Source organism: Typopeltis vanoorti, chromosome 25 (assembly GCF_054136105.1).
Source record: "Typopeltis vanoorti isolate ZY-2024b chromosome 25, IOZ_Tvanoo_1.0, whole genome shotgun sequence".
Taxonomy (NCBI): domain Eukaryota; kingdom Metazoa; phylum Arthropoda; class Arachnida; order Uropygi; family Thelyphonidae; genus Typopeltis; species Typopeltis vanoorti.
Window position 1 is genome coordinate 63,047,066 of NC_143573.1, and position 20,666 is coordinate 63,067,731.

A 20,666-nucleotide genomic window follows, 5' to 3' on the forward strand; every position below is an offset into this window, starting at 1 on the left:
TATTTTATACCCACAAGAAATTATTACACAACACGACACAGAGACGAAATAATAGTCCGCACTGCGCTACTGTCAGTAGCCTACTGAGATGCATACCATATGATTGGTTAACTAGCAAAAAATGTTTTGTACGAAAATTTGTTTCTGCGCATAAAAACCGTTTACCATTTCACTTTAGATAGACTGCAGTAGACACAACATTCTCTAGGCAAGCATTTAGCCTGCTCTCGCTGCAAAATTGTAAACAGCCGGCTGATCAATGGGGTGGCAATATACAATTTTTTCAAATTTTTATTCGGTGTATCAGTCTTATTTATTTTAATATTGATCATTCTAAGCATTTTTTGTTTGTATAATAAAAATTTTGTTTCTTAAAAATTAATTTATGAACCGTGCCCGGGTGGCGGCTCCCCCTTCGTAGCGGCGCTCGCATGCCCGCGTCCGTCGGCCCTGTATATATATATATAATATTCATCAAAGCTTGATTTGCTTCCTCAGTCTTAAGTAAAAGGATGGTTATATTCCACTAATTCGAGCCCTACCCAAGGGCCTATGAGTTGTGGAAATACTTTCTGAAAATGAAAGCTGTACCAAACAAAGCGGCCTTTTGCAGCTGCCCAATTTTTAACCCATCTAACTCGAGTGCTTCTATATGTTCTAGATGTTTTAGGGATGGCGCCTAAAGCACCTATTATCATGGGAACAACTTTCGTTTTCTTTTGCCAGATTCGTTCAACTTCGACTTGCAAATCGTGATATTTTGTAATTTTTTCATTTTCTTTGTTGTTAATCCAACTATCTCCTGGTACTGATATTTACCAGGAGATAAACTTAATACCCTTGTTATCACCTTTTTCTACCACTGTTATATCGCATGTATTACATTCCAAGCTTTTGTCAGTCTGGATTTTGAAATCCCAGGATACTTTAAACCCAAACTTTTTACATAAATGCCAGTGAATTACCTTAGCTACGTTATCATGCCTTTTAAGGTACTCAATTTGTGCGATTTTGCTGCGTCCACTTATAATGTGGTCTACCGTCTCTTCCTTTTCTTTGCACAATCTACATTTACTGTCTTCTTGACCTACTAGCGGTGTAATAAGTTTATAGCATTTCGTGGGTGGGAGTTGGCGTTAAAAAAAAATAATAATAAATAAATAAATACATAACTAGCGAGAAGAATGAACACTATTGTTCTATTAACAGGCAGTCGGTAAAAATCATACTTATGTTTTTTAATTTAAAAAAAATGTGTAATGCGATACTTATTATCAGATAAGTTTAGATGTATTTTAAATGTCAGTTTGAGTTCTACTGTTGTGCATTTCTTTTCATAAGAATACTCCACAGGTTGAAATATCGATAGGGTACCAGGAAATCTTCAGAAAAGAAGTAGAATAGTGTTTGCATTTCTCAGAAATGCATTCACGAAGATGCTCTCTAGCGGTAAGAAATATAACTAACGATGTAAACATTTCCGCATGACGTCTGCTTCGGTGTTTTTTAACCATTCCAGGTATTCTTGCAAAACATAATTAATGCTTCAGATTTTTAAGTTATTTTACCTTAGATACCAATGCAGTTTTCATTTTAATCACTATTATTTTAATAAAGGAACATAAATAATTAAGATACTGGTGTTTAAAGAGTGATAAAACCTCAAATCGCTAAAATAAATGTACTGCACACAACAAGTAATAATGATGTGTAACTCGTTTGCTGTACTCTGACATCGGAAGAACACGTGACTGAACGGTCGATATACGTGCACCTGTTATTGCACGACCACATGGCAAGCTTGTTCTCGGCGTTGAAGTTCTTTGGATTTAGGCGATTAGGCAAGTGATATTTCTTGAAATTAAATTTATTGGGTAATTTGCTGTGCTTACGATTGTCACCAAAGCTGGTGTAGAAAACAAATAAAAAGTTCCGTACTCTTTATCCTTGCCGTATCGTTTAACTGTACAATGAACAACACGACACCTTATGATACCTGGAATGCAGTTAGAAAAGTTGATGTGACGATATCTAATGCGTCGTTTGAAAGTTTATGTAAAGGAGCTGCAGAAGTATTACAGCATATTAAAAATGAATGGGATCTTTCGAAAGTGAAATATGAGGTAAGATTTTAGTTACGTACGTAGGTTTTCCGTTTATATTTTGTTTTCAAGTACTAGAAAAGTCATTTATTTGTCCATATATAAGTGAATGAATGATTTGATTTTGTTATTGAATGCTCTGTTTGTCTCTTGCTCAATCCATTGTTATGAAAATGCAACGCAGATTCCTAATATTTTTGGTTTGGTAACATTGATTTGCTTTTTTCTTTCTTGTTTTTCTTTCTTTCTTTTTTTTTTCTTTCTTTCCATGCAGTGAACCAAATGTTAATTATTTGCCATTACTCACGCTTCCCTAGAATTAAATTTTGAAACCGAAACCTGCTTACATCAGCGGCACATCCAGGCTAGTTTTAGGCACGGCGTTGATTAATTAAAAAAAAAAAAAAAAAATCTGACATTTGAAAAATTTTTAAATTGGAAGAAAATTAGTAAGATAATTTATTTCAAATTTTTCATGTGGATTATAATACAGAAATATATATTGGTACTTTTTCTTTTTTATTATTTAATTAAAAATTCATAATGGATCAATCATGACTTCAGTCACCATTTGATTCCCGTTTAGTTATGGAATGTGTATCTATAGCTCGCTCGATTCAATAGCCAGTTTAATTCAATATTTATTTTACGAATTTACTGCTATATTGCTTATCCGTATTGCAATCGAGTAAAATAAATAAATAAATAAAAGAAAATTTCAGTTGCCATTAACGACATTTGCGGTGTCGTGTATATATATGCGCAAGCGTGCGTCACGTGTATGTTAACAGAATGATGCGAGAATCATCATTTAAGGTTCATTGCACCTTGATCAGATCATTTTTCTGACATATTCCATTTTAAACCTTACAATTGTAATTCGATATTATTAGCAGTTGTAATAATGCAGTTATTCGTTAAGTGGAAAGTGGGAAAAAGAAAAGTATTGTAACGAACTTGTTATATAAACAGGATGCGGGTTAATATAAAAAAAGAAAATGAATTATCGTTGTAATGAAGAGAACATATTTCCAAATACTGATGTATAAATGTACATTAACAGGTAGTTATGTAGGATTTTAAACTGAGATAAGTAGCTAAGAAAAATCATGACGATATTCATCAGGATGGTTTACGATTCCTTGGTAAAATTAATTTATAAAAGCCGTTTGGAAGAAGTCATGTGACTTCTTCAGGAAAAGAATATTCCTGAAGAAGTCACATGATCATCGAATAAAAGCTTCATAGAGGTTCGTAGAAGAAATTTCTTCATAGCTTTTTCACTCAGCACCCGTCAGGAAGTCTTCGGCCGTTATCGAGACTTTTTTTTTTTTTTTTTTTTAGTACGTTCATAAACTATACGATTTTGAGAATTATTTTGAGTCAATCATCAACTGCAATTATTTGGTGTACTTTCTTTCTTCTTTCTTGTCCACCCTGGTAAGGGGAAAAAATGTAGAGAGTTCAATTTGCTACAGTGATTAATTTTTATTTAGAAAACATTTATTTTCACTTCGGTTAAAGCCTTTCTGCATTTTATGTGTATTTCTTTGTTTTCTTTACCACGTGGTGGGTGATTCAATTTTCTTTTCGGAAATCAAAGCAGGAAGTCGGATTGCAAAGATATCAAAGATTTTGAGCTAATTTTGAGTGCAAGAGTAAGAGAAAGAACATTAAAACTTCAACATGAAAATCCACCAAGTATACTCATTATATTAATTGCATGTAAGTTTCGAAATAAATATTAAATTAGCTGAATTATTTATACACTGATGCAAAATACAGTGTTGTCATATTAATTATCTGCCGCGGGATATAGGTAACCCAGTTCTGCATTATTATTTAGCGATTTTAATTTTCTGATGAACTGAGATTCTTCTTCTTCTTCATAAAATGAACATATCGGCTGGTGAACACATTAAATGATTGATAAAACATCCCGGTTTCATAGCCTTCGCTACGTCTGTGTTAATTTGAATCAACCCAGCATAGCTTATTTCAGTGAATGTACAAAGACCTTCAAGTATGTTCAGGTGTAGTTAGATTTTTTTCCAGGTCCGTTCAAATCATTGCGTTCACTATAAAACAAAATTCAAGTCAAAATTCAAAATTCAAATGATTTTCGATTCAGGCAAAACGTTTTGATTACGACACTGCTATCGATTAGTTGAATAATGAATAGTTCGCTATTTTAAGTCAGCCAGATCATGTATTGTCATACTCTTATTCTAAGAAGCCTTTGAGCAACGCGATAAATAGTAGTGTTCACCAACATCAATTAAATTGTCCTCTGGAAAACTCTGCATAAAATGCCCTATTTTTGATTTGACATCATAGTTTTCTAGTCTAATTCATATTAATACCGTTTTTCTCACATGAGTTAGACTGATATTCAAATTAATCTGGATATATACTGAACTCTTTTTGTTGAAATTTATTGAAAGGTATATTCTAACTACCGTGAATTCGTTTTTGCTTTTCTATTTTTATGCAGATTTTTATTTTTTTTCTGCCTAAACATCTTGTTGTTTACGCAGATATTCAGATTTTGAATGTTATGTTATCATTAATGTGGTATGCACACGCACAAAGATAACTTTTAATGGAACAAAAGTGCCATTAAAAGTTCTCAGATGGCTGTAATCTAGAAGCATTTGAAATAGGATCTTAGAGCAGTAAGTTGTGCTATGAATCATCTTTATATTGCTCACTTTTTTTTGCTGCCCTCTTGCAAGAACTCAGGCATGTTTAGGAATTGCTGTTGTCGATTTTGTATTTAGCGGTGTCCACCTCCGCATCTTTAGGGCACTTGTCCAGTGGGGGAAAGACATAATTTCCATAATCTCTAAGATTTGAACACACTTATAACTAAAGCTGAGTTATCCGAGCTCAGCCGGAGGTAGTAATATTTTTTCTTCTTGAAATCTCGAGTTTTGTCCCATGCAAAGCAAACAAACTGTTCAGAGAATAGCAGAATGATATATTTGTCTCAAAGTCACAGTTGCTTTGGTGCAATCATAATTAAGAATAACACTGGTGCTTGTCTCTCTAAGTGCTTAACACTTGTACTTAATACACAAGTTTTGAGCACAATCTCTGGAGAATATTTGGACCAGGAAACATGTATTCAGAGTATTAGGGATTTTTCTGATGTTTTTGCTCGATAAAAATCAGAGGTAGCTCGCATGATCTGTCATTGGCATAGTGGTAGGTGATTTGTCCTAGTCGTTTATACAAGAATTGAAAGAGCATATAATGAAAATATGTAGTTTGATTTATATTTAGGTGCTGTTACGACGATGTTGCAAACAAGGTAAGGTTTAGCACCCATCTCTTACGATTACTAGATTTTGCACCTCCCTTACCAGGAGCTAGTTTTGCACGTATTTAACGATAAAATAATAAACACTGAATATTAATGACGCTTTGCGCTTCGCAACCATATGCCTGGGTTCGATTCCCGTCGCCGACGTGAGGAGCTTAAGGATCTTCCTCAGCCATAGCCAAGTTAACCGGTCTTGGGCGTGGACAGCAGGGTTTTTTCCCCCTAGTTTATCTGGGGTTTTTCATCCGCAAGCAGGCAAACCGGCCCCGTGAACACGGATCTACAGCCATAAATACTTAACCGCCCCATGAGGGGGCTCAATTCGCCCCAATAGGGAAGAGAAGAGGGAGAAAAGGGAGGAAACTCCATATGAATAAATAAGTGACGCTCAGCTTTTTTTTTTATTACTGAATTTGTCACTTTTGTTTTTTGACTGTGCAAATTGAAAGCGCTCTTGAGAACTCTTTCTTTTCATTATTTACGAAAAACCAATGATTTGTGAGTTAAATATGTTTTTTTTTTTCTTATGAGTTACGGAATGTTTTCACAGAATAGTTTAAATTTACTAAATAATTAAAATGTGATGCATATCTTATATTGCTAGCATTCAGGAGTGTTTGAGCAGAGTAACTTCCAAATGGTATGATCACTTACACAGAATGGGAGAGAAAAAGTTAGTAAAACAAGAGTTTTCTTTTTTCTTTTCTTTCTTTTTTTTTTTTTTTTTTTTTTTGCCAGGATGGCTGGGAAAAAGACCCAAAAGAAAACTAAGATCCAGGTGGATTGATACAATAAGAAGTATCTTACAAGACCAAGATAAAAGATGTGATAATATCTTATAATTTGGACCCTTGACAGATAGTAGATTAATTCAGAATAATATTGTCGATAGGAAGCTAGGATTATGATGTAAACTTTTCATCTGATACAATCATAATATCCTGTAAACCCCTGAGGGTGCGTTATCAAGAATTTGATGATGATAAAAATCGCATTAATGCAGAATTCAATATAAAAACAAATCAAGAACTTCAGATTCTATGGCATGCAGTTTAGTAGCAAAAATATAATATTCGTGAATTAAACTCCGTTTAAATTTATAATTTCTCTTATAAAAGTATCGTCCTCGCTTCAGGATTGCAAAAAATAATCGCATATATTCTTCTGTATATATACCGTAGAATTTTATACTGTCGTTGTTTATTGAAAAATCTTCTCCATAACAAACTGAATATGTATTTAGTATACACAAGCTTGAAATTTCAGTTTTACAAATTCGGCTGATATGAAAAACAGCTTGCAGTAAGATGGAGTTGCTATTCAGCTAAAATGTTGGCAAGCTCCTGAACTCTGAGATGGTATAATAACCAGCCAAGATACTTTGCTACCATTCACCGATGAAGTTACAGCATTAATGAATAATATATGCACAAATGAAATGTAAATTTGTAAATACATATCTTGCTGGAATCTTATTTCCATCTTCCTACATATGAACTAGTTGATCTGAAATACTTACTGACATGAGTTGCCACTCTTTGAGAAGACGGTTTATTTCCTTCTTGGCAAATGCAAGCAACTCGTAAACATTTTCACAACCGAGAGCAGTCCACAAACCTTTGTTAGCATATCCCTATACGAAAATATGATCCTATTGGTCATGGAAATTGATCATGGGGAGAAGATGTAGAGGATAGAGAGGGTACGGAAGAATGTCTGGAAAGAGCTTTATAACCTGAGTGTCTTGTCCCAACCACGAAGTTTGGAGACCCAGTATAAATGACGTCAGATTGCTTCTACTGTTATGGATTAAGTCTACTGGTCGTACCTCATGGAATCAGGACTTCTAGGCGCTACATCACTGTTCTGGATAACTCTGAGTGGACATTCTGACTGTCTTCAGTACCAGTCTATGTATTTTAGAACAGGATAATAACACTCCATATTATTGTGTTGATAACGCTCACAAAACAACAATTGTAAATACGTGATCTGAAAGATAGCATCAGGTCATTACAGTGGTCAATACACAACATCGATCGTATATCGGTCGAAGGAACTGGAATGAAAAATTTGTCAAGGCCAAGACAGTGCTTTTCATTAGCAGAATTTACATCAGATTTCTACCATAAATTATTAAAAAATTTTCATTAATAAAAATGTTTCGATTATATCTACGGTTGTCTCTTGAGTTTTTCTAGGTCTTTCTTCATCGGTGGGAATTTTATAGCATTTTGATAGGAATGTTTATAGCATAAATATATGTCTATTAAAAATGAGCAAAAATATAATAATATTAGTTTAGGTATTCTGAAGCAAGTTATGTTACATACGAGGTATGATCAATTTTTTTTTTTTTTTTTTTTTTTTTTTTGTAGCAGAGATGTCTAAAATAAAAAGAAATCCTCTAATGTCTTTTATTCCCAAAAGAGCAGACAGAGTGACTTTTGAAGCTATGTAGCCGTCTCCATCATTCAGTCTTCACTGATAGGGAGCTCAAGCTATCAATGAGCCGAACTTTCAGGGGGGGGGGGGAGTCCGGAAGACAACTGCGGCAATCTCGTGAAACTACACTCTAACGCTCGTATTATTATCTATGAGGAGAAAAAAAACTTCTACGTGCCTGTGCCCAAGATCGACTAAGTCGGGAACCCGATGAAGAAAGACCTAGAAAAATTAGAAGATATTGTGGCTACAACCACATATTTCATCGTCATGCCAAATTGACTCATTTTACTTTAGTATTTGATTATGCACCTACCGAGAGTTCACTTTTAATGACTTTAACTTTCTTACACAGGATTGATATGGCACTGAACAGAAGATTCTTTTCTTTATTAAAGTTTCTACCTGGTCTCCTGAGGAGAACCGACGATTCGAAGCAGCTGTCAGTACAGTGAAACCTTTTTGTCTTTTAAGTAGTGCGGACCAATGCAACTCCGATGCCAAAAGTTATATTCTCATAAGCTCTCTAGTGAATTTTGAAACGTTTAAGTTTCTTTCTATATTTGGCTATAAAATGTGAATGGATCCGTAATATTCGCCAATTTAATATCTTATTCATGCCATATTAAAACTATTAGCTGAATCAAATATTTTAGTATTTGATTATGCGCTTACAAAAAGTTCTTCTAGACGACAAGAATCCAATTTTGAACGGTTTTCTTCGGGTGGTCTAGTGCTATGGAAACAAATTTCATTTCCGTAGTGAATTCCAAGCCTGCACAGGAAGAAGCTTGTCAAGAATTAAGTCAGGCACTTCAATAATTCTTGGCTTTCTTCAAATGTGTTTGAACACATGCTTCTAGCTAATGACTTTATAATTTAGTCATTAGCTTCTAGCTAATGACTTTAAATTATAATGTATAGCGAGTAGTTAGTAGTATATAATAAATTTAATTCATTTTTCATGACTTCTGAAGAGTTTATTTTTACATGACTTGTAAAAAAAAAAAAATGCCCTCTGTGGATAATTTGCAATGAAGTAGCAGATGAAGATATTTATTATAGCTTTATTAGACAATTGTCTCCATATACCGTAATACCTGTTGCAAGTTTTCCGTGACTGTCATTTCGGAACGACCTTCAAGATGGTAGGAAGCACGTACGGCGATGACGCTTCCCAATTATTACGGCAAGTCACGCAGGTGTTCCGGATTCACAAGACAGATGTGTTTTTCTCTTTTGAATTGCATAAATGATCAAAGGATCTTCTGTGGCATCATTTTTTCCCCCTTATTGAATCAAACCATCTAAATATACTTCTTCTGTGGCTACATTTATTTATAATGTTTGAGTCAGTCTAAATTTATAGATATGTATTATGAATATTTATCTAGGACAGGCATCACAGTAATACAAAGGTGTATGGGCGTGTGATTAACATCTCTGTGACGTCTATCTTTCGCCTTCAGTTATCATACTATAATGAGATTCGTTTTACCATCTGTAAATTGTCGCAAACTGAAACGGAATATGAATTTAGAAACAATTTCGCAAAGCATAATGAACGTGACGTATGGATACAGTATCGTTTTAATTTGCAACTTCTTTGCTATCAAAGAATGCGTATCGGCACCGATTGTTTTATAACAACAAAAGCGCTGAATGCCATCTTTTCTGCCGAAGCCAACAATCTTTTGAAATGTTATGCAGTAAGCTAATGTTTTAAATTGGAGTTATCCAAACCCGTGATAAAATTATTAAAACGATATGTATGCATATAAATGTGGAGCGTATGCTTTCTTCTTTTAGTATGACACATGCATAGTGAGTGAATACAAATGAATTTAACAGTTTCAAAAAAAAAATTATTAAAAGGTTTTTTATTTTACTTTAATTAATTAATTCTTATTGAGAATCTCCTGCGTGAGATTCTCAATAAGACGACATTCGCCTTTGCGGAAGGTGAATCATCTGAGAATACACACACACTAATTTCGCAGGAATAGTTGTTTCGTTTGCAATTCCAACTAACCAACTTACACACACACACATACGCGCACACACGCACGCACACACACAAACACACTCACATTTTTCTTGGAAAATTGACTGAAGTTCTCAGTAGATAACAGTTACAAGAAAATGCTGGGTAAATTTCTAAAGAATTTCAAGGACTTCAATTCGTCATAATTGAACTGAAATAAATGACAAAACTAAATTTTCTGATTATTATTATTTTTTTAATGATCTCATATAGGAAGAGTTATTCATCCTTTAGTACAGTAGTATTCTGTATAGATAGAAACCGACATAACATCGGATTTGGCCTGCAGATTGTACGCTACAAATTGCACAAGAATGAAAACCGTCCCAAAGAATAGAGGGGGGTGAACAAAGTGTAACGGGGAAGGGGGGAGGATTCTGTGATAATGAGTTCAACTATGACGCAATGGCGAGTCATTACATCTCTTGATAGATTTAATTTTAAATCGGGAAATTACTGATTGAAGTATTAGAACATGCACGCACACACTAGGAGCTCTTAGACTCCAGCCCAAATGTGAAAATAGTATTCAATGGTTGGATGGTCCCACGATTGTAGGATTGTATTACAAATAAATCATTTCAATGTTTGTTTATTTTTCTAATAGTTGTAAATATTCCTCCCCCCCCACACCCCCAAGTGTATGAAATATACTTTTATTTTAAATTAAGGGGATATTAAATCCCACATTGTTTCAAAACCGAATAAGAAACTCAAAGATCGGAATCAAAGAGTTTCATGCCGAATATAGTAACTATAAAAGTATCGGCGACTACTCGCGTAAGCTAAAGCACGTAGTACAAACTAGGGCAACTCGCAGCAAAGGTGGGGAAAGTTCTGATCGCTATTCTTAGTATTTTCCATAATGTAAAACCCATCTCCTAGGAGATGTATGATGTTATACATTATGGTGGGAGGTCACTACCCAGACCGGTTTCGATCTTTATTGAGATCTCATCAGTGAGTAGCTAGACCAAAATATAATACTAAGGGTATAGCGAAAAGAGCTTATATACTCTGCTATACGAGTTGTCAAAAAGGTGCACCCATAAATCATCATACAATCCTAGGAGATGAGTTTTACATTATGGAAAATGCTAAGAATAGCGATCAGAACTTTCCCCACCTTTGCTACGAGTTGCCCTAGTTTGTACTACGTGCTTTAGCTTACGCAAGTAGTCGCCGATACTTTTATAGTTACTATATTCGGCATGAAACTCTTTGATTCCGATCTTTGAGTTTCTTATTCGGTTTTGAAACAATGTGGGATTTAATATCCCCTTAATTTAATAATTTAAAATAATGTTTATATCGCCGAAATGAAACCTATTAGCTTTTTATTTTAAATAATGTATGAAATATACTTTTTTTTTTTAATTGAAAGACTTCCCTTATTATCATTTAAAATAGAGGGGTTCCGTAGAGTCGGTTTCGATGTTGACCTTTTGTTGGAGATTTGGATTCCATTTTCCCACCCCCACCCTTCTCTAAGACACGAAGAACCTTTATTAGGACGTTTCATCCGAAGACGCGCAAAGGCGGTCTCATACGGGTGTGTAAGTTTTTTTTTCTTCCTTCCGTAAACTCGGATTTTTTATCGCGCAAAACAGGCCAGTTGGCTAGAAGAACACACGCAATATACAGATAGATGACTAAAGGAATAAGGATTAGTCACTCTATTTCGTCAGATCTATTTTCGAAAGCCTGCATGATATGGTATGAGTCTGCTCATGGAAAGCTTTTCACCAGAATTTATTGGGTATTACCTCACCCCCACTACCAACAATTTTAATAAACTGTGGTATGTAGGATCTTTACAACTGTTTGTCGATAATTTTCAAAATTTCAATACTTATTTTAAAAATATACAAAATTATAAGTTAGTAATGCCAAACACACCTCTAATTTCAACTGTGAGATAATGATTGATGTCACATTACAAGAATGCTAACACGAAACATACTTTTGTGTGAGTGCTCGTATCCTATCATTTGTTTTTTTGGAAATTCCGTACTATAGTGTAATCTTGGAATGTTCACTATGACATCATTTTTTGATTGAGAGAAACGTACCGATCTAATTACTGTGAAAAACGAGTAGTATACAAGGGGAAGCAGGGATGTGGTATTCCGCATTAGCTCATGACGTCATCGGGAAGCATGTTGAACAGACAGTTTTATTTCTGGTCGTTAAGTAACTAATAAAGTAGCATAGCTGTAATATCCTTGAAGTTTCCTTTTCCTTGGCATTTTATGAAATATAGAATAGAAAGTCTTTCCCCAGGTCTAAATATATTGTCACAAATTAATTTATTGTCATTGTGAACAGATTTTATACTTTTTGTATGAAAGTTTGCATTCCATCGTCATTTCTGACTCTTAAAGAAGAAACCTGAAGCTCTTATTTTTTTTTTATTATTATCTTAGCTCAATTAATCTTAAGAGTATTTTTGTTAGTAATGGAAATTGCTTTGCAATGTGCTAATTTGGTTGATGAATAAATTTAAAAAATACTTTGTTTAATGGCTGCTTAAGACTATCACTTAATGTTGGCATTACCATAACTCCTACATGGTAACAATCAAAATATGTTTTTTTCAGTTTTAAAGTAATTGCGAGAGAAAGTGAACGAGGAATTAGCATCTGCTCCATTTCCGTTATCTCATTCGTTTGAAACAGTAATGTTACGTAACTTTTTTAAGTTTTTTAGGCACATTCCAAAGTGCATCGAGTATATATATTTCAATTAAGCAATAAAGTGTCTTATCTCACATATGGCCTTATTTAGTTACGACAGATATTTTGCCATACTTCAGAAGCATGGGATTGAGATTGCGTCATCTATATGAGAACACGTTATCATTACAGAATTGCACGAGCTTTCTTAATAAGTTGGTCTGTCGATTGTGTAATATTTTACGTCTGCCATTTTGATATTATCCTGATATGATAGCTCCTGATTTCTTTCTCGAATTATCTCTAGAATCTGGAAAAATTGTTTCCAGTTACCTTTGTATGAATAGAAAAACGGAAAGAACTTCTGCATTTAAAACCTTATTTCACGTATATGAATATTTAAGTAGACCTCAGTTGTATATTTATGAATTATGCAGTAAGGTTTAGTTGACACTAAATTTACAGAACGTTTCACTTTTTTTTTTTTTACTGAAAATTAAGCAAATAAATACTGAGAGCCTCTGCTTCTCATTCGGTTGAAAAAAAAAACTGGGTTCGAATCCCGTCTAGAACACGAAGAACCTTTATCAGAGCCTTTCAATTGAAGGTGAGTTAGCTGGTGTCATATGGGGGGAATAGCAGAGTGTTTCTTGCGGAAAGTGGGGTTTTTCGTTCCCAAAACACTTAAATCCAGCAGAAGAACACACACACACACACACACACACACACACACACACACACACACACACACACACACACACACACACACACACACAGAATGCAGATGAGATTAACCATCTTATAATAAGCAGTTCACGTTTCAAAACAGCCAAGTTAGTTAGTGAGCCGTGATGGCCATTGAGACAACAACAATAACTTGAAATAAATAAATAAAATATAAAGAAAATGGAAACAAATACTGTTTCCATCATTTGAAAGATGGAAACAGTATTAGAAGAGCTTAATACTTGTAATATTTTCTCAGCACGCAACTATATATCAGGGATGAGTCAAGGTTATTTTTCTTCTAGAAATCATTCCGAGAGTTGATGACCTTTATTTTTTGGTCGATTACCTATATAGACACCCGTACAGAAGAACTTTCTCGAACTGTGAAAATACCACGACTACCAATAGTACTCCGTGCAGCTGTACGTAAGTGGAAAGTGATCAACACACACACCTGGTAAGGTTGCTATTGGGAGGGGGGGGGGGGAATCACACACACGCTTGCTGACGCGTTTAGAATGAGAATGAAAAGTCAAGTAATTTATGACATAATTTTTTGACCTTAATTTTTAACATGCAATGTCATCTGGAGAGCAATAATGCCCTAGGCCGCTTATCCCATCTCATGCGTCAAGGCGAGCTTGTTTATAGAGAATATAAAGCGGTAATCACATCTAAAAATTACATATTACTCATATTAACAGTATATTAACATCAGATTAACAGTATGCAAAAGTATGTAACAACCAATTTTAGTATATGAATTTGAAAGTTGTTTTAGAAATAAAACAGAACCAAGATACAAGGCTTTTTTTCCCCATGCTGGTAACTTTGGTTTTTTAGTGCCAAAAGAGCACATGCGATTAACAGACATTGGTCTCATATACTTAGCTGCTTCCCTGTAATGTCAAACACCCACAATAGCAACAACAGCGGCTGTATCAAAATCATATTGACAATGATTTTATGTGTATGATTTTATTTTATAAATGCCCTTCATTTAGAAGTGAATAATATGCATTTACGTGAGAGTTGAGTTTCATCGCTCGGTGTGAGACCGATGATATATATATATATATATATACTGTATATATATAATTTTACCTTGGCTATCATAAATATTAAAGCTACCAAGCTATTTTAAACCTGGTTTTACTCCATTTCCCAAGTAAGCAAACAGACAAACAAGTCAAATTTGCGCCTGCGCGTATTGGAAGTCTAGCTGACCCTGAAAGTAGTGCAAGTCGAGGCAACTCATGGTAAAAGTAGAATAAGCTCTGATCACTATTCTTAATATTTACCCTTAATGCACAGCCCATCTCCTTGAGGAGATGTATGATGCTATGTATTAAAGGCAAGGGGCCACTACCCAGACCGGTTTCGACCTTATGAATAAGTAAAGCCGTCTCTAAAAATTCGGACGATCCCTAGGCCACTCAATTGTGGGCGAAAGACCGTCCATCTCAGCGTTGGCTCCACTCAGTGATGGCCTTCCACCCACCACCACCACCACCGAGCAGAACCGCTCATATTCCGAAGAAAAGCATTCACCGACAAAGCCCCTCACCGGGCCGTGCCGGAAAACACTTTCCCCGGAGACTCGAATTGCTCCCTTAAGGAAAAACCTTAAGAGAGTGAACGCATAATAGCCCCCACCGGTTTCGACCTTTATTGAGGTCTCATCAGTGGGAGCCAGGCTTAGAAATACCAAGGTTTAAGTAATACAGAGCTTATAAGTATTTTACCAAAATGGTAAAATTTTGGTTTTGGTAAAATACTTATAAGCTCTGTATTACTTAAACCTTGGTATTTCTAAGCCTGGCTCCCACTGATGAGACCTCAATAAAGGTCGAAACCAGTCTGGGTAGTGGCCCCTTGCCTTTAGTGCATAGCATCATACATCTCCTCAAGGAGATGTGCTTTGCATTAAGGGTAAATATTAAGAATAGTGATCAGAGCTTATTCCACCTTTACCACGAGTTGCTTAAGACTTGCACTACTTGCAGGCGCAAACTTGACTTACTTGTCTGTTTGCTTACTTAGGAAATGGATTAAAACCAGGTTTATATTTAAAATAGTTTGGTATCTTTAACGTTAACGTATATTATACATTATACCAAAGGTAAAAAAATTTCTACACACACACACACACACACACACACACACACACACACACACACACATATATATATATAAGAAGGTTTTGCAAATTGGAAACAACATTAAAAAAAAATTAGATCTAACCTGTGCTATGAGATTCAGCAGCTGTCAGGCATCTTTCTGATGCTGGCTTGTGATTGAATAGTTTCTCATAGACTCCTGCATGGATGACAGCGCAGTTTTGAAATAGCACCTTTCTATTGACAACCCATTCTTGGTTGCCATTAGCAGTAACTTTCAGGCACCGGAAGACAGAATGTAATACTATCAAGCACCTTCTGACTTATTTGAAACATTATGTAGTAATGAAAGAAATCAAAAGGGATAATTATTTTTCATGAATGGGTCTATCTTTTCCGTGACTTGTCGTTTTTTAGTTTGGTACAGTTTGCTGTCAAACGATATGAGCTTGTGTTCGCAACATATATATGTTGCACACACAACAATCCTTATGCTGCAATCCATATGTGATGTGAGTGTGCTATTTTGCTCTTATGTGAAAATAATGATGCACCCAATAAGTTTTGTTGTTGCTGTTGTGAGGCACTCTGTGTGTGTGTGTGTGTGTGTGTGTGTGTGTGTGTGTGTGTGTGTGTGTGTGTGTGTGTGTGTGTGTGTGTGTGTGTGTGTGTGTGCGTGTGTGCGCGCGCGCATGCGTGCTAGATCTGTTAGCCAGTCTCTGCTCCTTGACTATATGAAGAGAGATATTGTAGCATATGAAAAAATAATGACTATCTCATTGAAGTAGAATGCTGCTTGGTAAGAGCGGCATACAACAAACCATATGTGTCAATCATATTGAAAACGATAAACCTTCTCAAGCACATTGTAGATCAATTTAATCAGTATTATTTTAATCGTAAAGTTTTATTTAATCTTAAAACATAAGTATATTATAATCAATATTTACATATTTAATCAATAGTATCGTCGATTTCGTAATGTTTTAACTGTTTTCAAGGTGATGATAATGAATGCGATAGCATTAGAAATACTTAAACAAAGTCCAAGTGATTTACCAAGAAGAATATGACATTCTGCAAAATCACCTGTTTTTTTTTATCTAACCTTTTGACCAATTTCATTTTTTTATGCCTGACTACAGCGATATCAGTAATGTGAGCTCGATAGCTTAAAAGTAGGGAAAAAAAGTGGATTGGGGAAGTTACAACAAGGTTAAGCTTTAGTGCAGTTTCGCAACAATCTTGTTTATAGTGCAGAAAAAAAAATACCGTATTCGTAATGCAATGTAGATTAATGGTTGCCGATAGAAACACGTCATCTGTTCTTTGATTGGCAGTTGCTTCTACGAGAAGTAAAAGCTCGACTAACGAATCTGAGTAATGCAAAAAATTAGTATTCTAAGCACACTTTCGCACACGCACGCACATTTCATATTTACTTATTCGCATTTCAACATTTCATATTTACTTATTCATGCATTCCTACTTATTCGCCAATAAATTCATATTAAGGCTCATTGTGTTCCGTTCACATTGATTACTGTGTATTTGGTTTAATAAACAATTATTCCATAAGTTAAACATTTATACGCTACATGTAGTAGTAACACAGATCACACTTTTGTCTTTTTCAGAAATAAGTGTAAAAAGTAAATCGAAGTGTTCCAGCATTTTTTTTTTTTTTTTTTGTAATCTATTGATAATATGCATATCGAAAGAAAATTACATTATGTCTGATTTTGTTGCATAAACGACTCCTCAAATATAAATATGCTTTCATTTGACTGAAAACTGACGAGGAATTATGACCAAAATATTATTATTTATTAATAGTGATAAAAAAATCGAACTTAGCCAATGACCAAAATCGATCTTTGTTTGTCATGGGAATAAATAAACAAACGTAGTCTGGTGATTCGTCAACTTGACAGTTTAATTTGAAGTGTCAGCTCAAATGCAGTAAACATAGAAGTTGCTCAGTTCCTAGCTTTGTTCATGTTTGTGAAAAACTATAAAATAAAATAAAAGGTGTAGATAGTCCAGCATAATACATATAATTCTTTTCTAATACTGACTTGATCATTTGCATAGAAAAGAGAAAACTAATTGTACAAAAAAAGAAAATTTGCTAAATCCAACTTACTTTCAGAGCATGAATTAAAATAAATGATCTCTTGGCAAATTCAAGCTATTATTCTTATCAGTATTTTTTTTTTTTTCAACTCATACAGTGACTTAGACAACGATAATTCAGAACACTTGTCTGGCAAAACGCGAACAGATTGATATCTGATATTTTCGTCAAGGCTGTCGCTAAGTTAGGACTTCGTTCAAGTCCTGTTTAGTATTGTCTTTAAAAATTTAGTTTCTTAGCCATTACATAATTCATTTGCTGTAGCTAAAGAGGGAACCGGTCGATAAGATTAAAAAAAAAAAGTCATATTGAATAAAGTAGTCTATATAATCATAAGTTATGCCAAGTATGCACAGTTTTTAATGCACACGCACAGACACACACACACGCACAGACACACACACTACTTGGAAAGAAATCAACGGACACCATAGTGTGAGGAACAAACAGCCACGGTGCTCACCTTAATAAGATGTAGGACCTCCTTTCGCTGCGATGACTGCAGAAATCCTACGGGGCATAGATATACGTTCCATAAATGTATGATAGAGATTAGTGGGAATTTTGACCATTCTTCCTGTAGGCATGTAATTGAGGTCCTGGACTGTTGTGGGGCGGATGTCCCTTGACCTCACCTGATGTTCAATAAAGTTGAGATCAGGGCTTTGTTGAGGCCAGTCAAGTGTGATGACGTTCATGTCCACAGACCACGCAGTTACAGTAGCAGCAGCTTTATGATATAGTGCATTATAATTTGGGATTGGGACTATTTGGGACTTGTATATTGCGATCCTACCATGAAAACCCATGTTGTGAGCCTCGGTTCTGAATGTTTTTGTGCAGATTCGTGTTTCAGTCGAGGCCTGGGACTCCACATTCAATGTGTCGGCTGACGAATGGCGGCTTTTACATGTGATCTTCGTAGCACTCTACGGTGTCACATTCGGTGAGTGTGGTGGGTCGTCCACTGCAGACAGCACTTGCAGTTGGGTAGCACTCCCTGCGATTTCCATCTCAGTATGGTATCACTGATTATTGACCTGGGATAGTCCAATTTGTCAACAAACAACCTCCCAAACCCAATATGCCTGCAACATGTCACCCTATCACAACCTCTTTCAAATTCCGTCAGTTCACTTCTCGTAGTCATTTAACCTGCCACGGTTGCAGTGATTTGGGAGCATCATATTCCTTCAATTTATACCAACTACAAATGACTCATTACATGGTACGATGTACCTTGCCCATGATGGTGTCCGTTAACTTCTTTCCAAGCATTGTATATACTGTATATTTATTCACGTAATTCAAGAACCATGTTCCTGAGACCAATATTGGAACATTTTCGAGCCGTTTCTTGTCTCCAATAAGCAGACCGATGATCTCACACTAGGCGAGATCATCTCCCACCTAAAGCCCATGCTCATGGTTGGATTTGAAACCTCAGCTTATTTCTGTTAATGGATTTCAGTTCAATGTTGTCATACGCCACATTATTTAATAAAGATGGAAGATGTTAGTGACTCCGGTTACTTGTCGGAAGAAGAGTAGGCATGTACCCTTCAGTCGGAAAAGATCCACGTTCGATTCTCATCATGACAAGATGAATCTGTAGATGGAATTTTTTCAAGTGAATAAATTATCTGGTTTTACGTGGAAATAAAAGTAAACTCTGGTTTTTCTATAGGCAGCCAGATAACAAACAGCTGAAAATCGTACTGTAATACGTGTAGTGTAATAATAATATTATTATATATTTTCTAGATATGTGGTGCTATTTTTTCTAATGTACCCAAAGAGAATAATCTCGTAGTGAATAAAAGAGTATAGCTTCAATTAAGGAATTTAATCTGAAAATGTTTTAAATTATTTTCATATCAGTTAAATTATTTAATATATTATTGACTGAAATTAGTGACACTAACTCTTTTATGATAGAAATTAAGTTTAGGATTTAAAATGTGTATTGAAAAGCAAATGCTGACAATTTTAAAATACTGTCAGTAATAACAATAATGAATAAAATAAATGTGAATGACAAAAAAGGGGTGAAATTTGTGCAGTTTTATTTTAGAATTAAAAATTATATAAACATTTACGTTAAGTAAATTGTAAAGCTGGAAAATTTAATTTCTTTAGAACTGAATTGTTTAAAAGAAAGCCATGCCAATAGTTCTTCAAGATCATAGCAGTCCTAGGCACATGCTTAATTCACTGCAAGTGTATGCCGATTAATGTAAAGGAGTCAATTTTTATGCTAATATTGACCCTTTGCAGAAATCAACGTCAGCAGAACACTTAGTTGAATAAAATTTTTAAATTCCAGTGCGCATTCCACAAAGTCAATCGAACTTCATGAAAATTTATAATTTACATATATTTGCGGATTTAGCATTTATGTCGATGTGGTTTTACGAAACGGGAATACACCGTCAGCTGTATAGCTATATGAATTGAAGATTTTGCTGAAGAACAGAAAAATAGAGCTACAGCACACACTTACATAAATAAAAAATAAAAATAAAATAAAATAATTAAAAAAAGATCTCCTCAAATGTCAGATTTGAGCCGAGGTTTGCATATTCATTGTTAAGCTCGTGCATAACTATCTGTTAACACCATATTCTTGTTTCAGAAATAGTACAACGAATATATTTATTTACATCAAAGGTTTGCTTTTTTTTTGTTGTGTTGTTTACTTTTTATTTTAGCTGTGATGAAAGCAGCACCTAACACACAGCTTATTATAAAATAATGTAATAAATGAGTAAGAATGAAATATCGTTCATTATAGCAAAAAACTGAAATCCATTACGAAGCCAAAACATTTTAACGAGTTGTGATGTAAGAATTAACGATGTTATCATCATTACACGTGCTTCCGTTTTCTTTGTTGTTATATGTTGCTTAATGTTAGTTTGGTTTAAAAAAAAAATAATAACTAACTTGACTGGCATAATGTCTCCAGTATTGACTGTTTATCATTAATACCTTTGCTGTATAACCAAATATTGTATAATTCTTAATTTAATCTGGATACTTGCAAAAACATTTCCTCACACTTCTTCCTCACACTCATTAAAAGGCTT

At 34.7% G+C, this 20,666-nt stretch overlaps 1 protein-coding gene across 3 annotated transcripts in view; it reads left to right on the top strand.

The window, feature by feature from the left end:
* Positions 1 to 1,792: 1,792 nt before the first annotated feature.
* Positions 1,793 to 20,666, top strand: part of LOC150092793 (ethanolamine kinase 1-like) — a 115,028-nt gene continuing 96,154 nt past the window's right edge. For 2 of the 3 annotated variants that reach the window (XM_090414310.1, XM_090414311.1), the window contains exon 1: positions 1,793 to 2,123. In XM_090414310.1, coding sequence (XP_090270436.1) covers positions 1,971 to 2,123 — 153 coding nt within the window. In that variant the 5' untranslated portion in view covers positions 1,793 to 1,970. The remainder of the gene's footprint in view (positions 2,124 to 20,666) is intronic. The other variant, XM_090414313.1, reaches the window with a different exon arrangement.